At 37.9% G+C, this 19,203-nt stretch overlaps 1 protein-coding gene across 3 annotated transcripts in view; it reads left to right on the forward strand.

The window, feature by feature from the left end:
- The window catches only part of clasrp (CLK4-associating serine/arginine rich protein), an 88,795-nt gene that overhangs the window by 36,059 nt on the left and 33,533 nt on the right, over window positions 1-19,203 (forward strand). For all 3 annotated transcript variants that reach the window (XR_003715587.2, XM_028796284.2, XM_028796277.2), the window contains exons 8-13: window positions 5,539-5,635; window positions 5,786-5,864; window positions 7,683-7,756; window positions 11,324-11,365; window positions 13,294-13,497; window positions 16,484-16,747. Coding sequence is in view for 2 of the 3 variants with exons in the window: in XM_028796284.2 (XP_028652117.1) it covers window positions 5,539-5,635; window positions 5,786-5,864; window positions 7,683-7,756; window positions 11,324-11,365; window positions 13,294-13,497; window positions 16,484-16,747 (760 nt within the window). In the remaining variant the exon portion in view is untranslated. The remainder of the gene's footprint in view (window positions 1-5,538; window positions 5,636-5,785; window positions 5,865-7,682; window positions 7,757-11,323; window positions 11,366-13,293; window positions 13,498-16,483; window positions 16,748-19,203) is intronic.

Consider the following 19,203-nt stretch of genomic DNA (forward strand, 5'->3'; position numbering starts at 1 on the left):
GCACAGGTACTTTCGTGCCACTCGCGACATCTGGGGAAAACGCCTGGCAGCATTTTTCCACCAGAAGTGGGTCCTCGTCTCCTTGAGTATCTGGCTCCAAACAGTAGGCTGTTATTTCAGCTCCGACTCGGTCCTCTATGGCAGGGGTCCCCCACTACCGGGCTGCAGCCGTCTGATAGCAGGGCCGCGAGAGAACTGCCGGCAACGGAGACTCTCTCAGACTTTTCAGAACGCTTGGCGGGCGGGGCTTTGCAGCAGCGCAGAGAGAGGAGAGAGACCGAGGTGAGAGAGTATTACAACAAAGTATTGTTACGGTCCCGACAGTTTCCCCATATGACACGAGTCTATAGAAATCGCGTTACGACGAAGTACATTCAGCAGATGACTTCATTACAACGAAGTGACCTTGAAATGCCTGAATGAATCATACACAGAGCAGTTAGATCTGTGGTCGCAGCTCAGATGTGCACGTTTGCACAACAATCCCCAAACAGAAACATTGTAAAAAAAATTCTTTCTTCGAACTTTCCTCGTTCTGTTTTTTTTCTTTTGCTGTTTTTGTTTTCTGTGGTTTTCAGTGATACCTTTTGCTTATTGCTTGTCAACATTTGAAAAACATCCATTGGAATTTAACTCATTGTCACCCTCCTATAGAAACGGCAGACACGAAAAAAACGAAAACAGTGTTAATGTTTGTGATGTGCAATCTGTTGGAATGGCAAATGCAAAGCATATGTCTTTGTTATATGCAAAAAAAGAAGAAAAATCTCAGGTTGCAAACGTATGCGAACTACTTAATAACTTAATAATAATAGAAATGTTATGTAAATTGTGTATAAAACTGCCCCCACTCCCCCCAAAACCGGTCCGTGGAAAAATTTGCATCTAATAAAGTGGTCCTTACTGTCAAAAAGGTTAGGGACCACTGCTCTACGGTGCCGATGCCGACGGGACCTGCCATTGCATCAGATTTTTTTTGCAGCATACTTCCCAGAGTCATCTTCTTTCGTGAGGGTGCAGGTTGCGCCTCTCCCTCTTCCACTCTGATGGCCACTGGACCTGCTGCCTCTAAGCTCACGATCTCAGCCTGTAATTCAGCCTTGGTCTCAGCCAATGCGTTGTCATCCGTCTCATATCCTCCACGGGAACGAGGGTCGAGGAAAGTGCATTTTCGCAATATTTTGCGCACTGAATTGGATTCATACTTGGCCTCCAACTTTGTTAGAATTCCAGTTTTGATTGACTTTGTTAGCTGGAGGTCATTTTCTGACGCAGCCAACACATTGTCCCTGCAGAGCTGTAGTATGGGGAGGATACAGGAACTGGTCACACAATTTTCTCCTGACAAAATATCAGTGAAGTCACTGACTGGTTTCAGTGCTTCGTGAACAGCTTTCAAGACGTCCATGTCCTGCCAGGTCAGGGACAGGCTGCTCCTTCTGTCATCAGACAGGATGAGTCTGATTGCTTGGGCCTGCTCGAGGATGCGCTCCACCATTGCCAGTTTGGAGCCCCAGCGAGTTGCACAGTCCTGCCGACGGATGGATGGATGAATTAATTAATGAATGATGAATAAACGATTAAATGAATGAATAGGCCTAAATAAACGAATGAATGAATAAATAGGCCTAAATAAACGAATTAATGCATAAATAAATAAGTCCATTAATGTATATTATTCCATTTGGTCAAATTTGCATGCACATTTATTTTAGGCTAAATAAGTCCCTTATGCGCATCAAGCCTGCATTTATTTGATAAAAAATACAGGAAAAAAATTACAATTTAAAAAATGGTTTTCTATTTTAATATAGCCTACTTTTCAATATAATTTATTTATGTGATGCAAAGCATATATATATATATATATATATATATATATATATATATATATATGCCCCTTTTTTTATATTTGAGCCCCTGCCCCTGAGGAACACTCTGCACGTTTTATGCTTACCGTTATGAGACTATGTTTTGGGAGTCCCAAGTCCACTTGCTTCTTGTGGAGTTCATGCTTACGTTGCCAGCTGTGTGAAAAGGCCCCGACAATATTACTGCATAGTCCGAAGGCGCGCTCGGTTTTTTGCCTCTGGTCATGCAATCCATTTGTGACAGCCAAGTTTAGATTGTGACCGAAGCAGTATAGCCACAGCCAATGCAGGGACCTGATTGCGGCATGAATGTTGGCAGCGTTGTCAGTGGTTATGGCTGAAAGTTTTTTCTCGTCAAGTTGCAATTCCTGAAGTGCAGCTCTGAGCGCAGCAGCAAGATTGTCCGCTGTATGACTCTCAGGAAAATACGTAGTTTGGAGGCATTTGGATTCAAGTTTCCAGTCAGGTGTAATAGTATGGACAGTCAGAGACATATATGGTGTCATGTTAACTGACGACCACATGTCAGTTGTTAAGGAATAACTGTCTGCCGCTGACAGCAGCACTTGAACATTGTCTCTAACTTTACTATATAAATGTGGGACGGCTGTTTGTGAGAAATATTTCCGTCCAGGCAGCTCGTACTGGGCATCTAGGACCTTTACCATGTCTGTAAAGGACTTTTTTTCCACTGTGTGGAAATAGACAATTTCCTTCGCCAAGTATTTTGTCACTGCATCAGTACAGGTTTTCCAACGGACACTGTCCCTTTTGTACTTTGTTGCTTTCCCGAAGGCCCCTATTATCGTCGGCTGCATACTGGCGGTGGACCTAGATGTTGTTGGTCAGGAGGCGTTGAAACTGTTGCACTGAGTGAACTCGGGTCCATCCTCGCAGCAGTGAGTGGATGGTGGTTTCGTATATGCGACCTTAGGTTCGAGGTATTTCCATCTCTCGCGGTCACCTTTTTGTTGCACAATTTGCAAATTGCCTCGTCTGTATTTACCGCCTCTCCCTTCTCGTTCGGTCGAAACCTGAAATACTGCCAAACTGCAGAAGTTGTGTTCTTTTTCGAGACCAGGTCACTTGGTGCGCGACTCGCCATCTTTCCCCACCTCTCTCTTTCTCCTCCACGCTGTCACATGATGACAGACAGATAGATAGATAGATAGATAGATAGATACTTTATTAACAACCATGCATATGCATTTTTAGGCATTAAATAAATTATATTTAATATTTAATCCTTGTCTCCCATATAAGTGCATTGTTTTTATGACGGTATAATGGTATTGAAACTGATACCGTTGCTATTTTTAGATCCCGCGGGATACCATATTACCGTATTACCGCCCAAGCCTATCGTACAGTAACATAGTTTGAATATCCTTGGCCAAATGTAGGTGCTTTGCAACTGGTATAGCCTTAGACCCCCTAACCCAACCAACCAAAAAAAAAAAAAAAAAACTCTGTTTTGGGATTAATGGTTTCTCTTTCAGTTTCTTCAAACCATTTTTGTATCTGTCATTTTGACACCCCCACCCCCGACATTTCAAAAGTTTCTGATCTGGTAGCCCTCCATTCACAGTAGGCAAGACAGAGAATTTACCACTACCCTTCAAAAAATAAAGCCAATTGTAGCCGCCGAAGCATAAGGTGAGATCAAGCATGGGTAAAACGCGTGTCGAAAGATATCTCTCAGTCCAAAAGTTCGTTTTGAAAGTATTTAGTGAAAGTTAAAAGCAAATAATCCACACAAGAATAAAGAAAAAAGTTACATAGAATAAAAGGCAAAAAAAAAATGTATCTTCTCTAAACTTAGCTTTTCTTGAGAAATTTTAGTTATTTCTGTACTTAACAGTTCTTTACTTCTTCTATATGCTTTAAATGTACGGCTTTGTGCTTAAATAAGCATGCGTTACTTTTCATACTCAAATGGCCCGTAGGCCCATTGGCACAAGCACGTGCCCAGGCATGGTTTAAAACCTTATGCCTTCTACACCTGTTAGAAATGGCAAGAATATACAGTCATCCCTCACCTATCGCGGGGGTTACGTTCCAGAGCCCCCCGCGATAGGTGAAAATCCGTGAAGTAGCAACCTATATTTATTTTATTATTTATACGTATTTTAAGGCTTTATAAACCCTTCCCACACTCTTATAAACCTTTCTCACTCTCTTGTTAACCTTTCCCACACTCTTATAAACACTTCCTATGCTCTTAAACACTTTCTACATTGTTAAACACCGCAGACCAACACTGCACACTGCACGCAGCGATCAGACGTCGATGTGTCTGCACTCGCTTTGTGAAGGGGGGCAGCTGAACTCACGCTGAGCAGAAATGGACTTTGTGCTGCTTCTGCCAAAATGCCTGCTTGTCGCTCTGCACGTTTGGAAGGAGGAGGAGGAGTGGGGGTGTGTGAGGGCTGAACGCACGTTCGCTCAATCCCTCCTCCCCGGAGGCGCAGTACGCTCCTGCCACTTCGCATTGTCAAGGGGGTGGGGAGCTGAATGAACGCTAAGGAGAAGTGGACTTTGTGCTGCTTGTCGCTCTGCATGTCAATAATTTAAAAGCCTGTACAGCACCTATTTTCCTGTCTCACTGTCTTGTCTTGCGTGAAGTTAAAATGTTTTATAATAGTGAGATGTTACTCATATCCTTAGCCTGACATCCACATATCATATGTGTTAACAAAGTGTGTTTTATACGTTTACATGTGTTTAAAGCATGTGGGATGGGTATTTTAAGGCTTAAACTATAAAAATGTTTATTTATATGGTCTTTCTATATCGCGGATTTTCTCCTGTTGCTGATGGGTCTGGAACATAACTTCCGCGATAGGCGGGCAATCACTTGTATTTAAAAACCCGCAAAGTCGTGAATCCGCGAAAAGTGAACCGTGAAGTAGTGAGGGATTACTGTACCAATTTAATCCTACTTATGGGGGTTATAGGAACCTCCCATAGATTATGCATTGTCATCTAGTAAAATATTTGAGTATAACTAGGAAAATGGCTCTTACTCCAATAAAAAGAAAATTGCATACCAACAAGTTAATCGTGGACAAGGCTCCCTCCCTGAAACTTACTTGCACATTAATATTTTTTTTTATAATTATTTTGATCCCAGAATAATAAATATATAAGTACATTTTGAATGACTAAAAAATATAAAACCTACATAAGGACCATTGATGAGATGGAATATGCTCTAGTGACTCAGAGTCACAGAGGATGATTTGTCATTTTAATTGACATTGACACTTTTTTGATCAATAAGAAACAACTGCTTAAAAACAGCAGAATCACAATATCAGAAAAGGTTAGTCATTTCTTATATTTCTTTTAAAAATAAATATTTTGGAGATTTTCTGGTTGGATACATTATATGCAGAAACTGTGAACCAGCAAGTTTAAGATTAGGCCAATTAAAGCTACAAATTATGTAAAATGAAAATCTGTCTCTTTTGATAGAGTAGCCAAGGTTTAAGTACTTAATTTGTAAATGTATATATTATAATAAATACTGGACAATAATATGCATGATCAGCTCTGTTAGCAAATATAATTTGTTTCTCTCTGGCTACTATTTAAATGAACAGCATACTGTTTAATGATCATGGCTTATTATAAATGTTTTTGTGTTAAACATGTTAATAACAAGATGTGGAAGTGGATGTGGATGAGCTGAACCAGGAACAGATTTTAGAAGTCAACAAGCTAGCAACCTCCTATGGCATGGCAGAAGGTGATTTTGTCAGGTAAAGAATTGTTGCTTTAATGCTGTGCATTTAATTTTAACGTTTACATTATTATAGCACTTCGACAATGTCTTTCATAGTAAATTGATGTATATATAATTTGCATCACTTTCATTTATTTCAATATAATCTCCTTTTTTTCCTGTTTAGAATGTTGCGTAAAGACAAAGAGGAGGCCGAAGCAATCAAACATGCGAAAGCTTTGGAAGAGGAAAAGGCCATGTATTCGGTAAGAGCAGGAATATCAGAAAGGAAGAGAGTAGTAAGGCCTTATAATTGCTGAAAGATGATTGTTTTAGCAGATATGTAACAATGCAGTTTTGTTTCTCTTTAGTTTGACCTTTTTTTTTTTTCTCGTTTAGTTAAATACATGTGTTAGTCCATACCAGACCCTTTAGTTTGTTCACTCAATATCAGCTGTTAATGTATATAAAAAAAAGATCTAAAGTGTTTTCAGTGCTTGAAGTGTAACCAAATTACTGCTTTTACTCTTATTTGTGGCAATACAGTGGCATTCAGTCAAATAGTTTGGATTTCCACATGAATATTCCTGAAGAGGTGCTGGTACTCATTGGGACACTAAGAGAGCTGAGTGAATAACCGAGTTGCTTGCTGTTATGGAGCTTAGGTGGAATTAGGGATAATCATGAAAACTAATGAAAAGGTGCAGATATTTGCCAGTATGTTATGAAAACGTGAAAGAATTGGTCCACTTTAACCACTGGCTGTTCTGTGTTGTCTTGTTCTACTTTTACATACATTATTGATAATTTATGGATGATGTTTCTAAGAGGGAAACTTCTTCTTCTTTCGGCTGCTCCCGTTAGGGGTTGCTACAGCGGATAATCTTCTTCCATATCTTTCTGCCCTCGGCATCTTGTTCTGTTACACCCATCACCTGCATGTCCTCTCTCACAACATCCATAAACCTTCGCTTAGGCCTTCCTCTTTTCCTCTTCCCTGGCAGCTCTAACCTTAGCATCCTTCTCCCAGTATACCCAGCATCTCTCCTGTGCACATGTCCAAACCAACGCAATCTCGCCTCTCTGATTTTGTCTTCCAACCGTCCAGCTTGAGCTGATCCTCTAATGTCCTATCCATCCCCGTCACACCCAGTGCAAATCTTAGAGCAAGTGCCACTGTCTCCAACCCATATAACATAGCTGGTCTCACTACCGTCATGTTGACCTTCCCTTTCACTCTTGCTGAAACCCGTCTGTCACAAATCACTCCTGACACTCTTCTCCACTCATTCCACCCTGCCTGCACTCTCTTTTTCACCTCTCTTCCACAATCCCCATTACTCTGTACTGTTGATTCCAAGTATTTAAACTCCTCCGCCTTCTCCAACTCTACTCTCAGCATCCTCACCATTCCTCTGACCTCTCTCTTATTCACACGCACATGTATTCTGTATTCTCTTGTTCCTACTGACCTTCATTCCTCTCCTCTCTAGAGCATGTCTCCACCTCTCCAGGATCTCCTCAACCTGCTCCCAACTACCGCTACAGATCACAATGTCATCAGCAAACCCTGTCTAATCTCATCTGTCAACCTGTCCATCACCATTACAAATAAGAAAGAGCTCAGAGCCGATCCCTGATGTAATCCCATTCTAAGAGGAAAACTAAAGGGGAAAAAAAGACTTGGCAATTAAAACTATAGCATTCACTCTATTATACTGCACTATTCTAGTTGCATACAGAATATGACTGTTTTGTTCCCAAAATTTAAGTTAGAATAAGGAAGATTGGTCAGATCAGCTCAAAGCATTTCTACTGAGGTTCTCGGAAGAAAGGTGGAACAAATACAATGTAATACATCAAGTAGTACATTTTATGTCTTGAGAGACATCTGGCAAATCTGAGGGTTGTTTTTCGCGTCTAATCCTCTGCTTAATTACTACAGATGTAAATTTAGCTTGCAGGGATGACCGTGTTTTCAGATCATATTGCAATGAAGTAACAATGAGATTTGACTGAGATGACAGCTGAAAATGTTAATATCAGACACTAAACCTTTTTTGTCTTTTTTTCCTTGCTACAAGGGCCGACGCTCACGCCGGCAGAGAAGAGAGTTTCGTGAGAAACGTCTCAAAGGTCGTCAGATTAGTCCTCCAAGGTATGACTGTTCAAACAAATGTGATCTAAAATGGTTCAATCAAAGTACATTTTTAAAATTTAAGCGAGGATCATGTACATATTACATATCAGGCCAATGGGTTATATTGGTATTTAAAATGAACAACATACATTTCAGATTTTATTTTTTTTTAACCAAAGGTTAAAGTAGCACTGTGTCACTTGAGTTGGTCAACTAGGATTCGTCTATGGGAAGTACAAAAATTTTGTGAACAGATTTTTTTCATTTTGCTTTGCTGTATTCATGGCACAAGCATGACAAACAGGGTTAAAGGTAAGGTAATTTTAGAAACCATAAAGTTACCTTTTCCACAAGAATGAAATCAACACACTTGGTCGGTATTTCAGAATTTTGTGGGAAATCATGTTTAATTAGAGCTGTTCTGCTTACATGATTACCTTTGTGAATGTTTGTTTTTGAATTCACTATTTTACAATATCCACAACTTAAGCTTGTTTATAATTTTATTTTGGGCTGATTAGATAATGCTTTAAGAAACACAGGAATGCCACCATAATAGACAGAACCTTTGGACCCTGGGAAAATTTTAGTTTTTTTTATAGAAACTGTTTAAATAAATGTATATAAAAATATAGACACGCACTATGGTCTGAACACATACCACAATGACTAAAAAGGAGGAAAATTTAAAAAAAAAACAAAAAAAAAAACCTTCTGACCTTGCAATCACAATGAGGTGCACTATACAGGCATATCACTGTTGGTACATATCCTGCTTCTTGACAAACTTCTGCTGAAAAAATTGTTGGCTGAAAGGCCTCAGTGTTAGGGAATCAGAGAGAGAATGTGCAGCATTGTTCATAATGGCACTCAGTCTTGTTTCTCTCCTTTGTTAATACATCAAGGGGCTTCAGAGTACGTCCCACTCCTGAGCCTACCCGTTTAATTAGCTTGTTAATTTGGTGGGCCTCTCTTGAAGTGAATGTAAAAGTGATACTAATATTTAATTAATAAAAGGGGACAAAAATTCTATGAATAGTTAATTGGCAGTAATATGACATTTTAAAAGGAACTAATTTTTAAATTATTAAAATCATTGGATGCAATAGTAGGTAATTTCCACTGAGATTCTAGGAGTTTCATCGCACGGTTAAAGGAAGTTCAACCTGAATGTGGCCAAATCAAATCTTAACAGAGCAGTATTGTCATGGGATTCAAATTAGATTGTCATGAATGCTGCTTGTTACACCACTGATTAAACAAGTCATTTAGAGCAGACACCTTTTTACAGTAATACGTAAATCACTTTGGGAAAGGGTGCAGAGTTCAGGGTAATTTACAAAGTAGACTTTAAGGTAAGAAAATTAGCTGCAATTCTGTTACTGAAATATAAAGAAAATGCATTTGTACATTATGTAATTGTTGAAATATTGCATACTGTATAGTATGTACAGTGTTTATCTTGCTTCTCTAAGGCCATAGTTTCTCATGTTAGTAGTGATATCAATTAAGAGTAACTAGGTTACAAAAGTGCTACCTGCTTTCCAAGATTATAGATCTTAATATTTTAATGTGAATGCAAGTCCAAAGTTGCTTGCATATGCATTAGCATTTGTTTCAAATGAACAGAGTAGTGTGAAGTACAGAAACATCCTGCACCTAGCCATTCATTATCCATATCTGCTTATCCAGAGCAGGGTCACAAGGTTAGCTGCAGCCTGTCCCTTGAAGCATTGAGTGGAACTTGGGAATAATCCGTAGACTGGGTAGCAGTACATTGAAGGCTGAAGAAACAGTTCAGCCTCGCCAATCCACTTAGCCTATAAGGCTTTGGACTGTGGGACGCACCTGGTAGAAACCCAACTGGATACTGGGAGAACCTGCAAACTCAATGAAGGGCAACATTCATGACACAAACCCTGGGCTCCTGTCTGGGAATAATCATGAGAGGATCATCAGTTCATCCATGCACCATTTCACAGGGAATGTATGCCCATGTGAGAGCATTTCTACATTTTATAACAGAAGGCAGCAAAACAAATATATAATTACAAGGCTTTAACCATCAATGTAAATCAGTACATGATGTAAATGCTTTACGAGATCATTCCTGTCTAGTAAATAAGTCTGGAGGACAAGTACAAACTGACGTTGCCAATAGACAGTTGGATAACTCAGTTAATAATGAAAGCTACACCATAATATATTACTTTTATTATAAGTTTTTTTCTTAGCTTAACTGCCAGGTCTTTCTGTTTGCAATTATTCATAAACTAATACTAAGTAATACCTAAAATAATAAACTACTACCACCACACCATCCTAATGCCTTCCAGAAATTTCAACCGTGATTAATTATTGGATTTTTTAAATATTCTCAAAAAAACAAGTTAAAATGTAAACCGGATGAAATTTCTAAGATGGAAGAATGGGAGCTAGAAAAATAGCATGTTTCTTTAGAAGCAAAGAAATGGCTTCAGATTCAGAAGTTGCTTTCATCAAAAATCTACAGCCACTGTAGTCTTTAATGAACAGACCACCTCATTTATGAACTTTGGGTGCTGTAGGAATGTAAATTTTCCACAACTGTTGGCAACAATCATTAGCTACGCCTGAAAAGGTTAAACAAGCAGCAAAGTTATTTAAAACTATGGTTATAAACTAAAATCTAGGAAAAATTGCTATATCTGGATTTATTTTCTCTCCTGTTAACAAACAATGCAGTGAAAAAGTATTTGCCCCCTTTCTGATTTCTTCTAGTTCTAGTTGTTTATAATGTCTTTTTTGATTTCCCAAAAAAAAATTGTACAATACAGAAGACAAACTTAGTAAATACAATGCAGTCTTTAAATGATCGTTCTATTTATTGAAAGAAAAAAAGTTGTTGTATCACCCATATGAATAAGTAATTGAATCCTTAGTCCGATAAATTAAATGATCATTTAAAAATTGTGCATTGTTCACTTGGGTTGTCTTTTTTGTATTTTAATAAATTTCTTTGGACATCAGAAGCAAGTGTTGTAAATAAGCAAAAATCAGAAGGTGACAAATGTCTTTTCACGATACTATAGTTTCTCCACAAAGGTTGGCTAATATCATATGCATGTGAAACACACCAGTTCTTTGAAACTCTGCATCTGGATAAAGCCTGATGTTTATATGGATATTTTTTCTTAAAGAACCAGGGCAAAGTGTTTTTAAATGTGGGATTGATTTAATTTTTCGGCTGTCCTCATCCATAACCTTTTATCACATCTGGCACATAAAGGGGATCCCTAAAAGCCAGATTTATTTCTGAATATTTGAGATCTGACACATGGTCACTTCAAGGATGAACTCTAGAATGCTGGGCTAAAGAGAGAGTGAAAACAGCAGATGATGGTGGAAGATGTGTACAGTGTGACCATTTTATTTAAACAAAGCTAAATAACTTGAAATCAATGCATTTTTTTATACAGTGTTCCACAATTTTCTGTTTCATTTGCCTTTACTCAGCTTTTTTCTTGTCTTTGTGTAACATGACTTCCTAGCATTCATAGTGTTGGCAATGTTTCCAACTAATTCTTTTAATTTTAATTATTTCAGCTATGCAAGGAGAGACAGCCCAACTTATGATCCCTATAAAAGGTGAGTCATTGTTAAACTAGAAATGGCTGGTTAGAAGAACTGAAATCATGGTTGTAATATCAGTGTTGAAAATGTGTGTTTTTTAAGTATTGCCTGGGCGTGACGTTGACCAAGAATGTGTGTTTGAAGTTGTAGAAACCTTGTCAATTTGTATATTGGAACAGAGAAATCAGTTTTTTAGTTGCTGTGGACGAGGTAAGACACTGGAAGAGTCCACAAGATTATTGGGTTGCCCCTTTTATTTCGATGCCTGAGCAATTAGTAAAGAACACCGGTCTGCTTCTGAAGTCAGTACTGCTCAGTAGAGTGGGATCTATCTTGGAGGAGCTCTGTCCTGCAGCCAGCTCAGGTTCAAATGAGATACTTCCTTCCAGGGACGTCTTTTTTTTTTTTTTTTAATACTCCGGCCGGAGGGGCATCTCACTGCTGTGGATGGGGAAAGACACAATGCCATTAGTGACAGAGCCCCCTCTTGTCCTGGACTGGCATTACATACTTCTGATGAGCCCAGAAAGGGATCTTCCTCTCTGCACTCATGATATTATTTAGGCAAACAATTTGGGTTTTAGGTACAGAATAACTTCAGAATTTTTTCTGGGTATTTTTTTCCCTTTTTAATAAGAAACAACTAGCTAAAATAAACAGCCAAATCTGCAGTGAAGTGATTGTATTGCAAGATTCAGATCTGCATTTATCGCCAAGAATAAAATGTTTGGGTGCCAGCTGCTGAAAAATAGAAGTGGGCTATGAGAGGTCCAAAACAAAGTATTATGGACTCCGTGTAAATAAGGAGTAAACAGATGTTCAACAACCTTACACTTTTTCTTTGAAACAACATGGAGTTCCAGTCATGCACTGGACATTTGAACTTAGTAAACTTTTTTTGACAATTTAGTAATGATTATAAATATATGATGAAAGCCATAGCTCCTCCAGCTTGTGCATGCTCAGGAAGATTGATCCAAACTCCTTTAACAGTGGCAAAATAATAACCAAAAACAAACTGTTGATTCAACCCCTGACATTTCGCCCATTAGGGGTTTGAGATTGAGCATTTCAGAATGGTGAGATCAGTGTCTTGATCCAAGTAGAACTACACATATAACTTTCCTTTTATAAAAAGACTTTAATTGGATTTTTTTAACAAAAATTCCAGTTTAAGCAATTCATTAAACAAGGTTATGAGTTCAGCATTGTCAGTTGTTTGTTAAATTTTGCAATCATTGCATGTAATTAACCTTTATTTTGTTCCAATACTTGCATGAAGTTAGAGTAAAAAAGTGTTAGTCTAAAATATTGAATTACTATACATCTGCTAAGAAACCTAAGGCAACAGTGTTAACTTGTCTTCATATTCTTACTTTCTTCTAAAATTTAAATTCCTTCCATAAACTAAAATAGTAATTGTTTCTTCTTGTGTAATAAAACATTGATTATAATGTGACAAATATTTAGTGAATTTATGATTTTAAACAAATATTTTGTTTCATAATTCTGGAGCCTGCTTTATTTTTTTTTAAACTTGATGTGGTGTCTGATGAGCACAACCATGTTATATTGTGCATTATTTAGAGAAATGTTAAAGATTATATAAATTATTTATTGAAATTAGTTTTTTTTTGTATCAGATCTTCATAAATCTGCTGTTCTGTTTACAGCGTTTGAGCCTTTTCCCCCTGGGTCTGAAGAATACAGGATTGAAATAATTTAATCATTTTCTTAGAACAATTAGTCAAGCATCTATTTTAGGTTATTGTGTTCCAATGTGAGAATTGTAATAAGAGAGGTATAATTTGTTGAGGGAGATGAGGTTTGCAGTATTTCAAGTAAAATAAATGGGTCATTTGTAACTTTGCCACATGTTTGTATTTTTTTTATTCTATTTCTATCTCATTTTTTTATTTATTTTTAAAACATTTTTCTTTTAGGTCACAATCTGAATCGAGCTCAGAATCACGCTCAAGATCACATTCAAACAGCCCAAATCAGGAGGAGAAGATCACATTTATCACTAGCTTTGGCGGAAGTGATGATGAGGGGGGCCAACATACAGCCTCTGGGAGAACCCCATCTTCCAAAAACTCTAGCGCACCAGCGCCATCTGCTGCCACAGGTCATAGCAGCTCCTCCCGGTCGGTAACTCGTTTTTTAGTCTTTCTTTTTGACACACAAAAAAGAAAATGCAGCTCTGTAATCCAGGCCTAAGTAATCACTTCTTTGAGAATTTGTGGGTCACCTCTCTCCCGTCATGACCTCTGAGTTTAATATACCCACTGGTATGTGACAGTTTTAGCCACACTGGAAATAAGTAAATGTTTTCAGGATTTAAAAAAATACATTTTCTTTTTACTTTATTACTAGTTGCTTTTCCATATTGTGAAGGTTGAGTCCTGGTTCTAGCAGGCTGGTAGAGTACTATCTTTTATGAATATATGTTTAATTTATAAAATTGTTTCCAGGAATAATACTAATATTGTTTTAAATAGTTTGACTATAACCTTTAGCTTATAAAAAGTTAAAAGGCTGAATGAATATTTGCCACTCATAGCAAACACATAAATTGAGCATTAATGAGGCAATAGTTTCATGTTGAGTTCCATATGCAACATTATATTATACCATTACAATATGCAAATGCTAAATGCTTAGTTTTGTCGTGTAGGTTATTTCTAAAACGTTGACGTCTCTCCATTCCTTTAACATTAATGCTGATCAGTTTATATTAATTTTGTCATGTTAGTTAAGGAAGCTATTAATTACAGCCTAGTGTATGTTGGAAACAGCAGAGATGTGATTCCTGAGGGAAGTTTTATATATTGCATGAGTCAAGCGAGTCTCCAATCATGAAATTTTACAAAGGGTGAATATGGATGTGGTGTTTAGGGCACACTTTGAGGAAGAACAAATTAGAACAGTAGTCCTGAGAGGTCACAGAAAATGCAGAGTTGGACAAAGAGTAATACACTTGGGGTTTGGTTGGAAAATGAGACACATAGCAGCCAGTTGTAATTAGGGAAATTTTTTTTCTTCAAATGCTTGTTTTTTCACATTTTGCTAGCTCACAAAAGATTATCTATGCACCAAAATGAAACATTCTTGACTGATACCAAATTTCTGAAAACACTGGGCCAAAAGCCTAAGTTTTTTTTTCAATTTTTTATAGGGCCTAAATTAGATCAATTTCGATTTTGATTAATATTTGACATTGAAGTCTTCCATTATTAAATACAATGCTAAGGTCTGTTTGTGTGTCCGGTTGCTATGAGCAATCTGTTTGGCTGGTTTGACTTTTGTGATGTGATTGAAAAGAGGAAGTGCAAGTGTCAGAAACAGGAGGAGGAATAAAGGCAAATGAAGGATGCTGAGAGTCGTCTTCACAGACTGGTAGTGTAAAATCTGACAGGAGGTAATCAAGGCGCATCAAAATAAGAGTCTGAGAAGCAGATTTTATGTGAATGCCCTTGAGAGGGAACACCAGAAAAATGAAAATCAGACACACAAGGATACACAAGTATGGCAAAAGGTATCAAATGTTTTTAAAAGTATTACATTACCTATTTTCCACAAATAACTTGACTAGCTAAATTATAAAAATGCAGGCTAGTGTATCTTTCTATTATTGAAGCAAGTCTTTTTAAAGAGTGCATATTTAAAAGAATGAACTGAAAATACACAAATGAATAAATAAGACAGTAACTTGATATTAGCAGAGTTATCTTGCAGGAATAATCTGAGAGCCTTGTGATGCTATTCTGGCAATGCAGTAGATTCAGATAAGTTTAGTAAATCTACAGTACATGCAATGTTTCAGACATTTGAGTTTAAGTAATTTATCAAAGAAATCTAACCTGCAGAAGTTGCTAGGTTCTATTGCTTAATGTAAATAGGAAAAAGAAAATAGGAACTTTAATATCATTAGGTGAAAATTGTCAGTTTCACTTTCTGATCCCAGGGAAATCTTTCAGAATTCCTTAGCCATGAATATTTTAAGGAAATTGTTCAAAGTTTAGGCTGAAGGTTGTCTCAAAGTGAAGCCTTAAACCCTGCTGTGAACCAGGATTCTGTACTTCTACCCAATTTCCCTTTGATATACCATAAGCAGTTGTGCGATCCTACAGAAGTGCATCTCTAATCAGTGCTTTAATGAACACATTTGTTGTTCAAAGCAATGGTTCACAAGTTAAGTCCTGGGGACCACCTCTGGCTACAGGCTTTTGTTCTAACTGGTTTCTCAATCAGTCTATCATTTTTACCTTTAATTGATTTACAATTTATTCAGTTGACCTGTTTTTACTTTTAAAGTGAAGTAGTTGTCAGAGGAAATTAAGATTTTTTTCCTGTATCTTTAAATGCTTACTTTGTTTTAATTCACTTTTTCTTCAGGTTTTTTTTTTCCCTCAATAGTCTTAATACCAACGACTAATGATGAGCAGACAGCAGTTCAGATGTTTCTGAAAGCAGCAGCTACTTCCGTGTTATCCACTTGTGTGCTTATTAGTAAATACTTGTTTCCGTAACTAGCACATTAAATAAGAAAATAAAGGAAAAAAGAATTAGTTCTTATCTATCTAACACATATATAAATCCCAGCTTCATTCAGTAAAGTATAGCAGTTTGAGGAACTAGGAAACTAAGAAATAACAGCTTGAGGTAGGAGTCAAATTAAGGGAAGAAATGGGTTGCAATAAAAACCTGTTTTCATGGAGGTCCTCCAGCACTGAACTTGAAATACTGATGTAAACTTTTGATGTCTACACCTCATTAGTTCTACTGGGCATTTTGTAAATATATGAAGGTTTCTTCTTACTATTTTCTCACAGGCAAGTCAAGGAATCAAGTAAAATTACTGTTTAAATGATTAGCAATGCTGATGAAACTATTTATTGTATGTTCAAAATGTGATGTTTTCTTCAAAATATTAATGTATAAACGAAGAAACCTTCTGGTTTCATCATAGTACAGAGGCTATTGTAAAATGAAGGACTATTCCACCTGAATTAACCAGTGGATTAAATTCCAAGAGTCCAACTGCAGTGTCTGGCTATCGATGCAAGGGCTTTTTTTTTTTCTTTTCTAATTTTACTTCATTTTTTTATTTATTTATTTAATACTTTCTAGGAGACGAGCTACATCTTCCTCTGCTTCATCCTCATCATCATCGTCTTCATCTCGGTCAAGGTCCCGCTCTAGTTCACGGTCACGAAGGAGTCATCGTCGAAATAGCCGACGTTCTAGATCACGTTCCCGTACTTGGCGCCATTCTCGTTCTCGCAGCAGGGGAAGACGCTATTCAGTTGGAGGCAACTCCCGAGATGGCCGTCGTAGATCCCGCTCTCGTTCTAATGACAGAGGACGTCATTACTCTTCACGTAGACGAAGCAGGTGAGAGACTAGACTTTTTCTTTTTCCAGTAATAACACCTGGGGGACAGAGTAATTGTTGTATGCCTTTGTACTTCGTCCAGGTTGGAAATTATACAGTTGGTGGAAGACACTTTGTCTTTGATAATGATACCTGATGAAGCCATGTGACTTGCTTCAGTATATGAGCTTGTTCCAGTAAACAAGCTAATGTTGACATAATTTATATTACCAGTCTTTGCAGTGTGTGTTTGCTTCATGATCTTTTTCTTATGCCAGATAAGCTTGAATTCAACATATTTCCCTAAATTCACTAGTGATATCAGCAAATTATGGTAGTCACCTTCATTGTTTTAGAGCACTGTTGTCTTAAACTATGGGTCACTACCCTAATTGGACCCTGGCAGTGTTTGTTATTGGACACCACATTATCGCGTAGTAAAATTAGCCCAGTTCATTCAAGCATGATTTCTGTGTTGATGGATATACTATCTGCTATTTATCATACTATTTATTATGGCAGTCTAGTCTGTTTAAGGAAGAGAGGAGGAAACATCACAGACAACCTTGTGAGGAGAAAGGAACAAGGCACTAATTTGAAATGAAAATATGATGGTGTGTATATATATATATATATATATATATATATATATATATATATATATATATATATATATAATATATACTGTGTGTGTGTGTATATAGGCAGGTATATAGGCCTATAAGTTTTAGGCAGGTGTGAAAAAATGCTGTAAACAAAGCATGCTTTCAGAAATATAAATAATGATTATTGTTATCAAATTACAAAATGCAAAGTGAGCGAACAAAAGAAAAATCTAAATCAAATTAATATTTTGTGTTACTACCTTTTTCCTTCAAACCAGCATCAATTCTTACAGGTACACTTGCACAAAGTCAGGGATTTTGTAGGATTCTAGTCAGGTGTATGATCAACCAATTCTACCAAACAGGTGCTAATGATCATCAATGTCACACGTAGGTTGAAACACAGCCATTAACTGAAACAGAAACCGCTGTGTAGGAGGCTTAAAACTGGGTGAGGAACAACCAAACTCTGCTACCAAGGTGAGGGTGTGGAAGACAGTTTCATGTCATGGCAAGATTGAGCACAGCAACAAGACACAAAGTAGTTATACTGCATCAGCAAGGTCTCTCCCAGACAAAGATTTCAAAGCAGACTGGGGTTTCAAGATGTGCTGTTCAAGCTCTTTTGAAGAAGCACAAAGAAACGGGCAACTTTGAGGATCGTAGATGCAGTGATCGGCCAAGGAAACTTAGTGCAGAACATGAACGACACATCATGCTTATTACCCCTTGAAATCGGAAGATGTCCAGCAGTGCCACCAGCTCAGAACTGGCAGAAACCAGTGGGACCCAGGTACACCCATCTGTTGTCTGGAGAAGTCTGGCCAGAAGTGGTCTTCATAGAAGAGTTGCAGCCAAAAAGCCATATCTCCGACGTTGAAACAAGGCCAAGTGACTCAAATATGCACGTAAACATAGGAACTGGGGTGCGGAAAAATGGCAGCAGGTGCTCTGGACTGATGAGTCAAAATTTGAAATATTTGGCTGTAGCAGAAGGCAGTTTGTTTGTCGAAAGGCTGGAGAACGGTACAATGAGTGTCTGCAGGCAACAGTGAAGCATGGTGGAGGTTCCTTGAACGTTTGGGGCTGCATTTCTGCAAATGGAGTTGGAGATTTGGTCAGGATTAGTAGTAGTAGTAGTAGTAGAGCTTTATTGTCATCCTAACAATATACTTACAGTACACAGTGGGACGAAATATCATCCTCCAGAGTAAAAAGGTGCAGTACACAAGTTTTATATATATATATATATATATATATATATATATATATATATATATATATATATATATATATATATATATATATATATATATATAAAAAACTAAAAAACATATACAGTACTACGTAGTATTATTTATTCCAGAGAGTGTGTGGAGTGAAGAGTCCAGTGTGGAGGAGGGCAGCATGGTGTTCAGGAGCCGGACTGCTTGGGGAAAGAAACTATTGCACAATCTCGCAGACCTGCTCCTGATGCTGCAGAGTCGTCTTCCAGATGGAAGAGGAGTAAACAGTTGGTGGGAGGGGTGGTGGGGGTCAGCCATGATGCTAGTGGCTTTATGAAGGCAGCGTGAGGTGTAGATCTCCTGCAGGCTGGGTAGAGAGCTGCCAATGATGCACTCAGCAGTCCGCATAATCCTCTGAAGGGCTTTGCGGTCGGAGGCATGGCAGTTTCCATACCAGACTGTAATACAGCTGGTCAGGACTCTCTCTATGGTGCCTCTGTAGAAGGTGGTAAGTATGGGTTTAGGGAGGTGCACCTTCTTCAGTCGTCGCAGGAAGTAAAGACGCTGCTGGGCTCTTTTTGTTAGATAGTTGGTGTTTTTGGTCCAGGACAGGTCCTCTGTGATATGAACACCTAGGAACTTGGTG

Source organism: Erpetoichthys calabaricus, chromosome 1, assembly GCF_900747795.2.
Source record: "Erpetoichthys calabaricus chromosome 1, fErpCal1.3, whole genome shotgun sequence".
Classification (NCBI taxonomy): Eukaryota; Metazoa; Chordata; class Cladistia; order Polypteriformes; family Polypteridae; genus Erpetoichthys; species Erpetoichthys calabaricus.